Source organism: Bombyx mandarina, chromosome 23 (genome assembly GCF_030267445.1).
Source record: "Bombyx mandarina strain Sakado chromosome 23, ASM3026744v2".
NCBI classification, from domain to species: domain Eukaryota; kingdom Metazoa; phylum Arthropoda; class Insecta; order Lepidoptera; family Bombycidae; genus Bombyx; species Bombyx mandarina.
In genome coordinates, this window is record NC_143229.1 from 15,237,770 (window position 1) to 15,254,188 (window position 16,419).

The 16,419-nt window shown below is 33.7% G+C and overlaps 2 protein-coding genes across 2 annotated transcripts; one reads left to right on the forward strand and one right to left on the reverse strand.

The window, feature by feature from the left end:
* Positions 1-3,440: 3,440 nt before the first annotated feature.
* Positions 3,441-8,861, forward strand: LOC114246570 (uncharacterized). The gene is made up of 3 exons (XM_028179152.2): positions 3,441-3,778; positions 4,200-4,764; positions 6,505-8,861. The coding sequence occupies exons 1-3, from the start codon at positions 3,647-3,649 to the stop codon at positions 6,639-6,641; spliced, it is 834 nt and encodes a 277-aa protein (XP_028034953.1). The 5' UTR covers positions 3,441-3,646; the 3' UTR covers positions 6,642-8,861.
* Positions 8,862-10,453: 1,592 nt separating this feature from the next.
* Positions 10,454-15,882, reverse strand: e(r) (enhancer of rudimentary). The gene is made up of 3 exons (XM_028179127.2): positions 15,705-15,882; positions 15,439-15,624; positions 10,454-13,676 (listed from the first exon to the last, which is right to left on the reverse strand). The coding sequence occupies exons 1-3, from the start codon at positions 15,705-15,707 to the stop codon at positions 13,554-13,556; spliced, it is 312 nt and encodes a 103-aa protein (XP_028034928.1). The 5' UTR covers positions 15,708-15,882; the 3' UTR covers positions 10,454-13,553.
* Positions 15,883-16,419: the final 537 nt, after the last annotated feature.

The following is a 16,419-nucleotide window of genomic DNA, read 5'->3' on the forward strand; positions in this document are numbered from 1 at the left end:
AATAAGTACCGTAAAATGGGGCGATTAGGGACAAATTCCAACTTTATGAGCAATTTTAAGGTAGTTGTTGATGTATATAATGCTATATCAGGATCAAAATGATTGAGTCTTGGGGGCATCTTTGTTATCTAATTTAAAATTATGCAACTAGCATTCCAGTTTAAGCTAAAAATGCAAAAATAGGTGTAATCCCTATTTACCCGAAAATTGCGGTTAATTGGGACGAAATGAGAAATTTCCTAGGGTTGGCACTACTTTTATTTTTATATATAGTTTTAATTTATTTATTTATTTAGTTGCACCAACAAAGTGATCATCAATAAAAAAAATTGAAAAACTGACAAAAGTACATGGCAGACATCACCTCAATTATAGGTGCAATCGACAGTGCTGATATTTCTATCTGGGTTAAGAGATTAGGTGTGTCGGTTATTCCATGGATTAATCAGATGAATACCCCCACTCTGAACAAATATTAAATATTTTATTATGTATTACTTAGACATTTTTGTCCACCTTGAGATTTCATTGATCTTGTTACATGTCTCTGCAAAATCGACTTACTTATATTAAATTGCTTATCTATTTCAAATAAAGACTTATTCCCAATTTCGCTTCGAATAAACCAGATTTTTACCAACAAATTTAAAAAATATTGTTATAACTACATAGACAACCCTACAAACCTGTACCTATTTATACTTAGGTCGTTTCCATTTCACGTATTTTCATCCCAATTGACCCCTTTTTCGTTGTTATTTGTACCTAAGACGTCCCCAATATCCCCAAAAACAACAGATTTTTACATGTATTTTTATTTAATCAAATACATTAAAACCAATAACAACTGAGACTTACCTTTAATATATATGCTGGTTCAAACACTAAATAACGTTTATAAATCATAGTCGTCTTCTATTATTATCAAATAAATAAAAGAGAGCAAAGTTTCTAGCACTAAAATAATGACCACCACAGGAAGTTAATTTGAAACGCGATTTTTTATAATTTAGCAGCTATTATCGTGCATATTCAGAGTTGTTTTGTGAACTTTCAACATTCTACTATTAAACTACAAAAAATGGAAGATTTTGCAACGAATATAAAACTTATATTGAGCGTCGAAAGATTTTCCCGGTTTTTTCCCGATTCGCCTGTCAATCCCTAATCGCCCCATTTTACCGGTACATATCATTATGAGTTTATGGACTATTTTTTAATTCAACTTTTTACATGTCAAAGATGCTAGTGGGAATTTTTAAATGCATTACTTTTTAATGTTTGAACCTTCATTTCTTGATTCAACTAAAGATTCTACTCAAGGCAAAATAGTGCATTTTTACATTTATTGGAATAAAATCGGTGAGCTTTATTTTCATTATTTTAATTTTATTTTCTGTTTCCTTTGAATTAGTTGGTTTTAAAACGATGATTTGAAAAACGAAAGTAGGTTTACATAGGTAGGTAGTTGACATTGTTTACCAATTTCATAAATTAAATTTTTTTTACACAAAATGTAATACTGCCACAACTAAATTAAGTGTTTTTACGTAATAAATTATGATGACAATATATTTTTGCGGTGGTATTTAATTATCTTCTACGGACTTCTCAAAATTTAAATAAAAGTTTGATTTTTTGATTTTTTTTTATGAAGTTTGATTTGAATCGAAATGACTTTCTAAACAAACGGTTCGTGGATTATAATATTATAGATGTTGTGTACCCACTAGCCACCTCAGTACCATGTGAGAGGATTTTTTAAAAAAAAATTCAAAAAATATTTTCAAAATTTCTAAACTTATTTCTGACCGACGTAACAGGCTTTCGGTAGAAAAAGTAAAAAAGCTGATATTTTTATGCACCAATAAGAAATAAATAATATTACTAACTTGTTGTTTATATTAATGTACAATGTTGACCAAATTCTGATTTAATAATAATATTAATTTTAATGTACATAATATTACTTGTAAAATATTTAGTGTGAAGTCAAATTCCTAGATACAATATACTATTTATATTATTAACTAGCTGACCCGGCAGACTTCGTAGTGCCTCAATCGATAAATAAAAGACCTAAGCTTTTGTATGAAATAAACTTAAAACAAACAAAAGGAATCCGTCCGACGGGGGGATATCAAAGGAAAAACAAAATTGTAATTTTTATTTCATTCCGAGCATTTTCATATTTATTTTAACTTTTAAGCCTTCTCTGGACTTCCACAAACAATTCAAGACCAAAATTAGCCAAATCGGTCCAGCCGTTCTCGAGTTTTAGCGAGACTAACTAACAGCATTTCATTTTTGTATAATAATACCTTAACTAATACGTGAATATCCTGATATCTTAATATACTTCGATAAAACGGATAAACGAGTTAAAATTAATACGGTACGAATACCGTATTAAGTGTATTAATAATCATTAACTTATTTCACGAATACCGTATTAAGTTTAACTCGTTTACCCGTTTTATCGAAGTATATTAAGATATCAGGATATTCACGTATTCGTTAAGGTATTATAATATTACATCATGAATATATTAGTATTCACTAATATTGATAAATATCGGTATTAACCCATCTTTACTATTTGATACAAGTACCTACACCAGACATGTTAATGTGAATGTGACATGTTATAGTGAGACATTATACTCTCTGGTAGAGGTGTCCTGCCGTCAAAAAGAATCGATTGGAATAGGATTTTTTTCAAATATCGATATTTTTCCAGCTAACCCTTTTACACTTTCATAAATAAGTACAGTCAAGAGACGTTGTCCGTACTACGAGTATATCTGCGAAAGAGAATTTGTTTACATTTTATTGCGTTTTCACGTCATAACTACTTAAATGTTCATAACAAAATTGGCATGAATGTTTGTTTTATCTTTCATCCAGAAAATGTACGATTCCAGCTGACCCATTTCTTTATATTTGTACGAGGGATACCGCACGTAAACGCTAGGTTCTAATAAATGCAACTAATAATAATTTACATTAGAATAAATTTATTAGCTGCTCACAAAACAACCTGTACCTTACCTTTTTCTGTCCCGTAATAAGTAGTAATGCACTCAAGCTTGAAGGATGGGACTGTCGTACTATTCAATAAGATTTAGATTTTATGTGTCAAGGTAGAAGGCAACATACACGTAATCATCTATATGGGCTCCGATATCCACGAAATACTATAGCGGCCATGAATTCGCGAACATGTCAAAATAAAAATGGTTAAAAGTAAAGCAGTATTCAAATTTTTAACTATAAGTTCGTTTCTGTAATTCTGAACATTTGAATACCACTCGATACTTGGAATTTCAAAAATATATTTTTCGAAACATCGATTTGTAGTTAAATTTATGTTCCGAAATCGAAGTATCGATTTTTTTTCCTTAATAAGGTACCTACACACTACACAAGTCTACTCTGTAGTAGTCTGTAGTCATAGATTATACACTTAATATATAGTAATTAATGTGATGCTCAGGAGCTACTATGTGTTTTATTTATATTCGTTAATTATTTTCATAATTCATGATGGTTAAGCGGTTGTAGCCTAACTTGTTGAGTGGTAACGGTGAATCTCAATAATTTTAAGACTATTTATCTTAAAACTTATTGAAGTAATTCTTGAAAAATGGCGTTGAGCGCCGCTGCCGAAGATTATTTCCGCACTATGAATCCGTTAGCAGCGAAAATTCACGAAGACATAATTGAAGCGAAAAATTTATACGAAAACATCTGGGATTCACTCACGGAAAAGGAAAAAGTAAGTAATTACACAACATTAATTCTTTATTTCGGTATTGTTTTAAATTTTAAATGAATTTAAATGAGTATTTTTGCCATACATAGACCACCACAATTCCGCATTCTATTTTTTCCGTATGATTCACAGCTAGTTTTCCTTTATAAAATATTACTTGTAATATACGATTTATGAATAGGCTTTTAACAATTCGTTTTAATTTAATATTTTCACTCAAAATTTAGTGCAATTGAAACTATTCTAGTTGAAGATAAATATTATTAGCCAGCACTGCAGCGTGTAGAAACATATCACATTAGATACTTCTATTTTTGTACTCTTAATTCATTGTTTCAATGGTATAAATTCAACTTATATAAATCGATTCACAATTCATGAACTTGTACGTTGACTGATGCCTAAAAAAAGTATAAATTTTCAGGTGGAACTTTTAAACGACACACTCATAAAACCAGACATCACATTAAAATATTCTCTGCTGGATACGTTCAATTTTGATTTGAATGCTTTACCTGCAGAAAAAAATGACTTGATGTCATTCTTTGGCCGTGAACATGGTCAAAAGCTAATACAGGATGAGAATTCCTCATACAGAGATGAACATTCAGCTCCATTCCTATACCAAACTAAGAGTCAGCTAGATTTGTGCGTTTTAAGCTCTTATAGAGTACCTAAGGAAAAGCCTACTTCACCTCCACCTGTGATGTCTGAATTGGAGTTATCTCACTCTAAAGTTGTGTCAGAATTGAAGAATGCTCTCAAGTCCCATGAGTTACGCTCTCACAAGGAAAGAGAGGTCACTTCGCCAGGCTTTATAAGTAAATTCATGGGAAACTTTAAGAGTAAAGATGAAGACAGAGAGTGCTTAGTGTTGAGCAACCAGACACAGATTGTTGCTTCTTCAGATAACTTCTTCAAAACAAATTTTAAGAGTGTGCAAAATGATAGCAGAGATTATAGGAATAGTGTGGTGAAATCTAGCAGTGGTGAGTTTAATGAAAATATTATCATGTTAAATTATAATTTTAATATATCGACGCTTGAATGGCAAACGTGACTAAGCGACAATAACTGCTTTGTACATAAATGATAGGCAATAACTATATTCGATGCACAAAAAATATATATTTCTAAGTCTATTAAAATCATTTCAATCCTACAGCTACTAGCTAGATTCATTAAAATAAATTTTATTTTCAGGTATTTCAACTTTAAATTAGTCCACTGTAAAGTTCACACATTGTCACTTAGTCACGTTTGCCTTTCAAGCGTCGATATAATTTATAATTTACTTGGTATTAGAACTATCAGGACTTTAATTAAGTAAATAATTAGTTTTGAGTTTTGAATAGTATGATTAGTTACACTTGATTTTTTGGTAACCTTTCAATAACCCTGGCATTGCTAATTTCCATAGAAACCTATACTGTATATTCTATCTGGTGTGCCTTCTCAAAATAAATGTATAATTTATCTGTTCTTTTTCCCTATATTAATTTAATCTTTGACTGCTACTTTTAATATGGTAATTACTAAGTTTGTAAGATGAGTTCTTTCCATTTTTTTCTAGTTAAATCAACTGGGGAAAATGGTTTTAATATTCCAATTATGAAAATTAAAAATTAATGGGTTTTCTTGGGAAATATTTATAGAAGTGATGTAAATTTACAAAGTAACATTGAATGGATGATAATTCAAGAAAGACACATGCTCTGCGGCCGTTTTTTAGGTAGACGGCACCATTCTGCCTGTTTCTACTGCGAAGCTCTGCAGCATATTGGTCTGTAGGGTGCAGAGCAACACTCTTTGTACTACTTTAACTTTCGGTTTCTAAAGTGGTAGCATTCAAATTATGATATCTGTGGGCTTCAGTACAGAATGTGGTTTAGTAGCCACATATGCTATTAAAAAAAGAATATATGAATGGATCTCCTCAGTGAGTCAGTGGTTTGAGACCTGAGAGCTCACCTACACGCTAGGGTAATGCTGATAGCCACAAGAGGTTATATCAGCATTACCCTAGCGTGTAGGTGAGCTCTCAGGTCTGATAGCCATAACAGGCTATATCAGCATAGGTAGGAAAAAAGAAAAAATAATAATAATTGTTGTTTGAGTCATACTATCTGTACACAATAAACATAGACTAATTACAAGGTCGCTGATGTATCATGGCCTAACCTATTTGTTGTAGATAAGACTAACTTCTAAACTGAATCAGGCTTTGACTAACATTGTCAATAAATATGAAACAATGACAGTTAAATATTACTGCACCTTTGTGGTTCTATGAATAGGTGTTATGAAGAAGGCGTCATTGTTTGTGATAGCCTTTTGAACTATTTGTGATTAGAACTAGGTTAAACTAATGAAATTTTTAGTAAAAAAGAAACAATTTTCTGACTGATTTTAGCACAATAATTCTTCTTTAAGTTGTGTTCAAACACACAGACTAAATTCAATATTGTATTAATTTTTTCTACTCAACAAACATTCAGTTAATGTTTGTAGATTCCATCCGAGTTCTGTGAAGTTCTGCTGCGAATGGCTCTAGTATATAAGACAGGCTACATGAGTTCATAGACATTTCAAAGATACCACCACATGCCCGCCAGATATAGTCGTTTTAGAAGTGGCTATTGGAGTTTACAGTCCACAAGAAAATACTAGGTTGGAACTTCTAAATATGTAATGTTTATCTATTTAATTTTCTTTGGTTCCAATTTCAGATCTGTCAGAGGAGAACAGGGGATTGTTGTCGTCGTCGCAGGCGTCCTCCGGTACCGACTTCCAGTCGCAGGAGACACTCACCGAATCAATGTCCGCTTTGCCAAAGACCGGCTACGATTTTCTTGATAATTGGTAAATGAATATCTGTTCTGTCAGCCCTTGTACGGACCGCCACAGTAACAAGATCGAAAATTATGCTTACGTTAACCAATTAAAATGAACTGGAAATGTTCAAAAGTAATACACTGCTGGCTCCGATCGGCCATATCTTATTATGGCTACACAATGTATTGGTAATATTCCTTGTGTCTCAATGTGAAACTACTAAACTGATAGTAATATTAATTTATTTAATTAACCATGGTTATCGTTATATTAAATACATATGAAGTGAGCCCCCAATGTATTGGTTGATAGCGGCGGCTCGCGTTTCTGTGAGACCATTGTCTCCGTGAGTGTGATTTTTTCGCGTGATTTTTTCGCGTATTACCAGTTACTGGAGGCTATATACACCTATTAAAATATGAAATAAAAATTGTTAATTGTATTGAAGTCCCGAATTGGTAAAATATGTTCATGGTAAAATTAAGTAAGATGTTTTAGGTTGATAACTATACAGACAGACCAATAATACAACCTATACAACTTGCAACAACTGAAATATGAATACATATTATTATTTTATTGTATTAGAATAATTAATTTTTTTTGGTCATCGGAAGACTGAACTTAGATTTTTTTATTTTTCACTCCAAAATAACCTGATGATTGTTTGTCATCTATTGTAAATGTGTTAAGATATCTTCATCTTTATGTTCATTGAATGTGCTTAGCAATATCGGCTTACTCATATACTCCGATATCAAAATGCATTAAGCATGCTATTGGAAATAATTCACAGGAGTACATCAAAGGTTCTCATAATTAATTTGATTATGTCTTTACAACATATGAATAGGATTAAACTATTAGTCATGATCGAAATTATATATTTTAACTGTTATTTATCTCAACGCTTTAGAATATATACAATCTGTTAAAAGATAAATGGATCTGATTATAATCTACATTTATAACTCTAAGAAATGTATCAGAAATCTCAATTTACCAATAGATTAGTTGGAATTTAATTTTAATTATTTTTTATACTTCCTAAGACTAGTAGACTAAGTATTCCTAAGACTACACTAGTATATAAAATTTTAATATCGACCCAACAATGGGTCCCATCCTGGACAAGTATTATTTTGTATCCTGTCACTGACTCACTCATAGTCAGTACTCTCTGCAGTATTCAATTCAGTATTTTAAATCGAATAAACTGCATTTATTTATAATTTGTATTTGTATGTAGAATTATGTGAATGCTGTCAATACTCTTAAACGGCCATTGAGATTGATTTTCTTTATAGTTTCTTGAATTAAGAATGTGTTAAGGCTGCCAATAATAATATCAATAAGATTGCACAACATTATTTCGCAATCTTATGATTTTGAATTTTGTGCAATTTTATTGGTTAATATTTCGCCGTTTCTCCGCTACGCTGCTCGCTCCGCTGCTCGCTCCGCTTCGGTGGAAAGGCAACTTTACCTTCTTAGACAAATGCTACAGCAGGTACCAAAAATGGTATCTCTTTACCGCTAGGTGAGTGTTGTATAATGTTTGCCTGTTATTTTGTATCGGCTATGTCAATGTGCGTCCTGCGCTATGAGTAAAATAAATTCAATGTGCGATTAGAGAGATTATATCGAGCTCTTGAACTTGAACATTGACGTCGCTGTACAAAACCATGCCTTATTTGGTTTTCGATGTTCGGCCCTATCTATGTGTTTAGTTTTAAGCTATTGCATAGCTTTTATCGCGGGCTTTGAGTGCGGCGACTGAATCAAGAAATTCCGTAACGAAAATAAAACTTAACACCCCCATTCCGCCTACCATGTAGCTCGCGTTCAACACATTCACACGTTGCGTTTGTGTAGTGTTTGTGGATAAGCGCGCGGCGTGACGTCGCACTGCATATGCGCATCATGAAAAGTCTGCCCATCTCTCTCTCGCGCGGTCTAGCTAATGAGTATGAAGGGGACAGTTAATGTTTTGCTTATGTTAATGTTTATAAATATAGCGTGGTCTTATTATTGTTTTAATATTAAATTATTATTGTCTAATTATAATTGCATAAGTTGCTAAAAAATGCTATGCAATAGCTTTACCGCAGGAGTCCCCGAGTGCCACATGTTTTTTTTTTTTGAAACATCTGTAGAAAAATCAGTCTGCACATAGATTATTTTTGGCAAGTTATATATTTGTAAAATAAAATTGTAATCTCATTATCCAAATAAACGTAGTTTTAAGGGATTCTGTTGTTTTATTTCTGTTTCTACTTTTGTTAAACGACTGTAAACCCATGTTCAACTATTATGGTTATTTCAATTACATACATCATGCTCTTCCAGATTAAACTATATTTAATAATCCTTGCATTGGACATCTTTAGCTCTAACACTAGGAGTAGGGACTCCGGTAACCATACTCGAGTGCAACCGGACCCATACATCAGCCCGCTGAGTTTATCGCCGGATCTTCTCAGCGGGTCGCGATTCCGATCCGGTAGTAGAATTCGCGAAACAGCTACTCTTGAGTTGTTAGGTCTCCTTTGGAGGCGCTCGGGTTGCTGTTAGCAAGTCCCACCCCTCTTGGCTGAGCCTTTGCTTGCCCATCTGTCCTGGTAAAACTGGAAGGGCCTCCGGGCCACCAGTAAATTTCCAGCAGCAAAAAAAACACTATAGATAGACATGAAGTCGTCGTGGCCTAAAAGATAAGACGTCCGGTGCATTCGTATCTAGCGATGCACCGGTGTTCGAATCTCGCAGGCAGGTACCAATTTTTCTAATGAAATACGTACTTAACAAATGTTCACGATTGACTTCCACGGTGAAGGAATAACATCGTGTAATAAAAATCAAATCCGCAAAATTATAATTTGCGTAATTTCTGGTGGTAGGACCTCTTGTGAGTCCGCACGGGTAGATACCACCGCCCCTCCTGTTTCTGCCGTGAAGCAGTGATGCGTTTCGGTTTGAAGGGTGGGGCAGCCGTTGTAACTATACTGAGACCTTAGAACTTATATCTCAAGGTGTGTGGCGCATTTACGTTGTAGATGTCTATGGGCTCCAGTAACCACTTAACACCAGGTGGGCTGTGAGCTCGTCCACACATCTAAGCAATAAAAAGACATATGTCTATATAGTGTGGTCTTATATGTAACTAATATAGCTCTCGCCCACAGACACAGCCCACTGAGTTTCTCGCCGGATCTCTAAGTGGGTCGCGATAGTGGTAGATTCAGCAAAGCACTATACTTGCTAGGGCTAGTTTTAGCAAATTCTCTCAGGTTGAGCCCGTGAGCTCAGCCACCCGTCCAGGCGTAGCTGGAATAGCCCCGACTGCCAGCGAATAGGTAGGGAAAGATATAGAAAAAATGTACTTACCTAACCATATACACTTAATATATTCGAGATACCTAAACTAACATAAAATTCTCGAGAGCTGTGTAGGTACTGCTTAAGTTTGTAATGTTTCTTACTGCTGCAAAACAATTCTAACTAAAACATTTATCAGTCCATAACCTGTTTTCTTATCATTAATTCATCGTTACGAAAGGATTATATCTAACATTATTTTTTTTATATAAAAAAATAAAAGATATTACCGCCCTTTTTTGCAGACGATGGTGAGTGATTACCATCGCCCATGGACGTCAGCGATGCCAGGGGCAGAGCCAAGCCGTTACCTACCGTTAAATCATCAAAATAAAGAGCAGATTTTGATTAACATAAAGGATTCAAACATTGCGACGCGGCGACGCTTGCAATGTGAACATGCAAAATAAAATCTTCAAGGATGACTCTGACAAAATACAAAGGTCAATTTAAAAAAAAAACAAGTCGTTTTGTAAATACATCCTTTATTAATATAAAGAACGCAAATTGAAAACAAAACCGGTACAAAATTTTAAATTTAAATTCCTCTGACCGTCACATAAACAACACACCAGCACAATGTGCACAGACACTTGCTCACTAGTGTTCAGCAGTACTCACACAATCACGAACTACACACTCAATAGTATCTCGCTCAAAGACGTGTGTGGCTATGAGCTAGCGCTTCGGGTGCGGTCCAGTGGGAGGAACTGGTGCACAAGCAAAACCCTACATTGTAATTGCTGTGACAATGACTACTTATCATCAGAATCGTTTGCTCGCTGCCTGCAATGCCACGATCTTACTTCACAAGTTATAAGGCAATACTAGTAAGATCTTGACAATTTCTGCACAGTGAACATCAATGAAATGCTCACACCGTCACATCATCTCAGAACATTGAAGTTTTACACCGGACACGATGACACCAAGCCACTGCCTTGGAACGAAGTGGTTGAAGTACTCTTACATTTACATTAATAAGGCTTTATGTAACATAGTTCAATTTTCAACGGGGTATTTGACTTTTGAACACAATGAGACCGGGTTGACATTGTCCTTTTAAAAATTCAATGTTTTTTAACTTTGATATCTTTTCTTGGGGTCAATTCACCAATATCAAAGGCTTTTTTTCAGGATAGGCATTTAAAAATGAGAATACAATATGTTACAAAATATTCATGACCATTTTGTTTATTTTTTTTTGGGCAGCCCTAAAACCCTTTGATATCATTTCTAACGAACGCGTTGTTTCTTAATGTATACACAAAGAGCTCATTATCAGGTATATATTACATTGGTGAATTTTAACTGGGTGATAGGTAACTGGTAGATGACCCGTATTATCTCTGAAAAATAAATAAAATGGTTCCTAGCTTGGGACGTCATTAATTGTCACAATCATAACATTGTTTTTTTTAAATTGATTTTTCATAAAAATATTTTGCGAGCTACAAAAACATTAAACAGTTTTAAACGTAAAGCAGTCAAATACCCAATTGTTATTATTAATTCAAAAGTTACATAAATTATTTTCAACCTTGATAAATCACCAGATCGGTTTATTATTTATTACCAAGGCCTCACTAGCTCACTAAGCTTGACAAGAAATGGTGGACAGTGAACACCAATAATTATTATTATTACATACTTATTTTAGATATTGTTTATGAATTTTCTTCAATTTTAAGTTAGGTAGGTAGGTATTGCTAAATCTAACATGGCCAATAATTTCTTTTATTTTTTTTAATTCTAGCAATCTGTCAATTACTTATCAATTGATTTGTTAAAAAAACCTGCCTATCATGTATGGACTAATCATGAGACATTATCATTTACATTCTTTTTTAGTCTAATACAATTTGAAAAATGATTAGAATTAATTTCACAGTAGGATTTGCTCTTTGATGGATGAATTAACTATTTATTTGCCTCTAAAAACAGACAACGGATCGATATTTACCAGCAAATGCATAAGCTGGAACACTATTGCTTTGTGGGAGAAATGTGTTGTTGGACGGTGGTTCCAACCAAAGCTGACAAACTTGCCGTATCATTAGAATGTGGTTTTGAGTAATTTGTAAAGGCAGAGTTCGACAAACTGCACGGAAACCAAATGAACCATTTAAATTGCTACATGATTCGTTACTGTTATCTGAAAAGATATTATCTATTGCTTGTTTGCTTTAGTTTTCAAAAAAAAACACCTTTTGCTGCCCGTCAATGATGTGATCAGCTAACTATATAAGTTATAATGACTCTAAAACAATAAATCATAATAATTAAATTATAGTACTCTTACAGTAATCTTACAGGCCACTTGAATTTATTACTCTTTTTACAGTTTTCTGAACATTTGCCAAACCCCATATTGGATAATAACTCTAAAATTAATTAATTAATGTGCTAAATAGAAAAAAACATTTTCGCTTATGTATAGTGTGGAACAAACGTTTGTTTACTTTTTGCATCGGTAGCTGTAGCAAAAAGTGAACTTCAAAAGGTGTAACATTAACTGGCATTAATCTCCTACCCGATTTTTCTATTGTGATACCTTATAAGTGAAGTTTCGTGTTTCTTGATGAATTGAAGCAATATATTTGCAAGGATATGCAGAGCATTTCACAAAAAAACAACTAGATGACAGCAGTGTCAATATAATCAAGGGTGAATCTTGACTAATAAAAAAAAAACCTATTCATGTTTAATCATAATAAACAAACAGTTTTTATCTCCTTTATTTAGGTTTTTTTAATTAATGTATCAAAAGTAAAAACACTATATTGGTTCACTCTGCAGATGGGTCAACGAGTCCACCTAGTGTAAAGCATTGATCTGAGCATGTAAACATCACCTGAATTCAGTCACCCACTATGAGTCATAAGGTCAAAGCTTTAACTGTATTGTGTAACGGTTGACCCATCCCTCAAACTGAAACGGATAACTGCCTCTCGGCAAAGATAGGCAGGATGATATTACCTACACTAAAGGGCTTACAACAAACTCGGTCACCAGTAGACTTAGTTATTTGTATTAATGTTGTATAATGTAACACACGAAGTCTACATTGCCTCAAACAACAGGTATTGGTGAAGCTGCTGTTAACAACATAAATATATTTTCTAAGGTTATAAAATACAGCAACTATCCTTAGGGGCAAAGCCTAACCAACTATTCGACTTCAAGATATAGTTAGTTTACTTAAATCAATTACAGTTTAATTTTTTAGAGGAAGCAGGCACACTATGTGTTCTAGTCTGTATTTTACATGAAATTAAAAAAACAACAAAAGTGTCAAATATAGGTTTAAATAATGTACATACATTGAAAACTGCTTGCATGTGGGATGGACTTATAGTTTTCACGTTATGTAGGTGATTTTACATAAATAACAGTGCTAAATGTTGAACTTCACTAATAAAATAGATTAATTTGATCATTAAAGAGTCTTATCAGAGAATTTTTCCAAACATAATAATTTCTCTCTTACTGTATTATGTTATACAACTATGTATTTTTTCAAGTTTACACTGTACGGTGTTCTTAAAGTTGAGTTTTTTTTATAATCTTAATCACTCTGTCCGGCCGCTTGACGCAATAAAACATATATCTTTTCCTTTATCCAATCTTTGTTGTAGGGTGCGTATGTGTTTGTAGATTTCTGATAAACTAAACAGCTCAGATCTGCCAACTGAAAACAAAAAAAGAAGTTATGTTATTATGTAGTCATAACAAAATAATGCACCATAACAGCAAATGTAATGATTGCAGCCAGATAGACATCAACACATTGAAATCTATTGCTTTTATATAAGAAGGCACAACATCACTCACTAATAAAATTATGAATTCATTCACAACTAGCCCACTGTTGTTATCTGATTAAACACAGATTGAAAATTAAATACAAGATCAGACTCATCCTACAAGAGATGGAGGTGCAGTTTGAGATCCAGAATATTAAATAATCAGAAGCAAACAAAAGTTGTGCATGTACTAAAACATGTCCTGAGTTTGGAATCAATTTGGGCATTACATGAATAATCGAAGAGCAATGTAAAATAGACAAAATTAGATGGTATGGATTAGAGATGAAATTGATAGTAGTTTGGCCGGATACCGGATACCGAATATTCGGCAAGCTGCGAAGCCGGAGCGCCGGATATTCGGCCCTTTCGGAAACATTCGTGCACGTTCGTGTGTTGTCGCACGTCAGAGGAGATCGCGACGACTCGGGGGCGTTCGAGTGTTCGCGCGTGTGAGTTTGTTTTTGTTTATACGCGTCGTTGTGTTTTATGTTTGAATTGAAAAGAAATGTCATCATCAAAAAAAACGGTCGCCAATTGGCCGGATACTGAATTACTATCCGGTATCTGGCCCGATAGTGAAATCATGGCCAGATCGGCCAGATAGTGAAATCATGGCCAGATCAGCTGCCGGATAGTGAAATCATGGCCGGATAGGCCAGATACCGGATATCCGTTTCATCTCTAGTATGGATCATATTTTAAGAAAACTTAGGCCATGTAGTTCATCACTTGTCAATATTACGCAAATAGCTAACAAAGAGTAGCTAAACTTTAGGAGACAAAAAATGCAGATGACTAGCGTGATTTTCTACCAACAGATGAGGCATAGTCATGATACATGATATTCCTGTATCACCAGGATAGGTTGGAGAGTGTAGGCTCAGCCAGGAGGGGTGGAATTCGCTAACAGTTGCCCAGGCTTGATAAGCAAACATTTCAAGAGCAGCTGCTTCGCAAATGCATCTACTACCAGATCAGAAACGAGGATCACAGAGGAGTCTTGGGAAGTAACTCAGCAGGCAGATTTCTGGGTTAGGTAGATAAGTAACACATCAGTATCTAAGCAAAAATCTTAAGGATGATACAAATAAATGGGTTTTTATCATTTTGTAACATATTGAAATTATCATATTGAAAACCGATTAGCCAATTATAATATTGAGGTGGCTTAAGTGACGTTTTGCTTAATACGCAACATTATTTTTGTAATTAAAGGTGTGTTTTATTTGGTATTAGCATCAACTGTTCGATGTTTTAAGTTTACTCATTCAAATAGCTGAAGAAGCTTTTTTGTTATGATATTTATATATACGATATGATAATTTTAAACTTTAAATGGCTCTCCTGTAAAGTTGCAAAAATGGCGTTTAACTCAATTGTAGTCTTTTTTTTTATATATATATATATATAAGTAGACTTCTACAAAATACTAGAGACAAACAATAACAACAAGTCAAATTAATATGTGGTCAAGAAAGTGAGAGAAACAAATTATTTAATCTTTCTTCTCCGAGTCGTTTTCAGATTAATACAGCATGTTCATTTGTGATCTACACTGCTCACTAATAATCACAAAAGTTAGGCCGGTTCTTTCAATGCTTCTGTCACATCAATACAATTGTATATATAGTAATAATTAGATACCTGGTCTACAAAATCGAAGAGTTGTGATATATCGTACGTGATAGTGGGTGTATTAGGGTTTCGCCTTTTCAGATGTTCCTCATATATTTTACACACACCCTCCATGCAGTCGTTGACGCTTTCGTAGTCTGAGTAAGTCCTGGTTTCGGGCCTCGGACCGGGCTGCACCAGCAAAATTGTGTGACTCTGAAATCATAACCTCTATTTGCCGCCATATTTTGGACCAGAAATTCAACGTTACTAAGTAAAAATTAAACTGAACATACCATGTTTAAAGGATCTTTAAGATTTTAATTAAATAATATAAAAGATCGGTTGTATTTATAAACAGACAGGATTCTTTCGAGAATTATCAGGCCATCAAATCGCGCTTCTAACTTTATTCGTTCAGAAATAAACAGAAAAGCTCATCAAAATATTAGGGTCTAAAAATTTTAATGACACGTTCGAAAATGTGTTTTTTGATTCCATTATTTATTTTAATAATAATTTTAATTATAATTGATATATATTTAAAATTGAATTTCATTTAATTTAAAAAAGGCTTATGTTCCAGAATGTGATAAAAAATTCGATCAAAAATCATTTTTTTTATCTGTTTTGTAACAAATAGAGCCAGCAATTCATAGTTTCAAAACATTAAACGTATTTGGTGTACCATCTTGTACCTGAAAATTAAATTATATTAAAGAGTATGGTATATTTTAACGTTCACTTTATTGCATAAATGTGTGAATTGGTTAATTGGTGTGAGGTTATTGGGAACCATAGATTTCACAAGGTGAATTCCGCTGTCCACCTTACGAAGGGTATCCTCCGGGGCTCACCTTGAGAAATCAAGTAGAGTCTCAACTCCTTCAATGCGAAACAAATGGCTGCTTCGAAAATTTGTGAAAAAAAGTCAACTGATTTATTAGTTCTTAATCAAAATAACATACCTATCCCACGATATCACGGTACTTATTTCGCTTTCGCTCTTAC

What these genes read in the sequence shown, in the direction of transcription:
- LOC114246570 (XM_028179152.2), top strand. Translation starts at nt 3,647, where the DNA reads ATGGCGTTGAGCGCCGCTGCCGAAGATTATTTCCGCACTATGAATCCG. An exon ending in CACTCACGGAAAAGGAAAAA is followed by an intron (nt 3,779 to 4,199) that starts GTAAGTAATTAC and finishes ATAAATTTTCAG; the next exon opens with GTGGAACTTTTAAACGACAC. An exon ending in TGTGGTGAAATCTAGCAGTG is followed by an intron (nt 4,765 to 6,504) that starts GTGAGTTTAATG and finishes TTCCAATTTCAG; the next exon opens with ATCTGTCAGAGGAGAACAGG.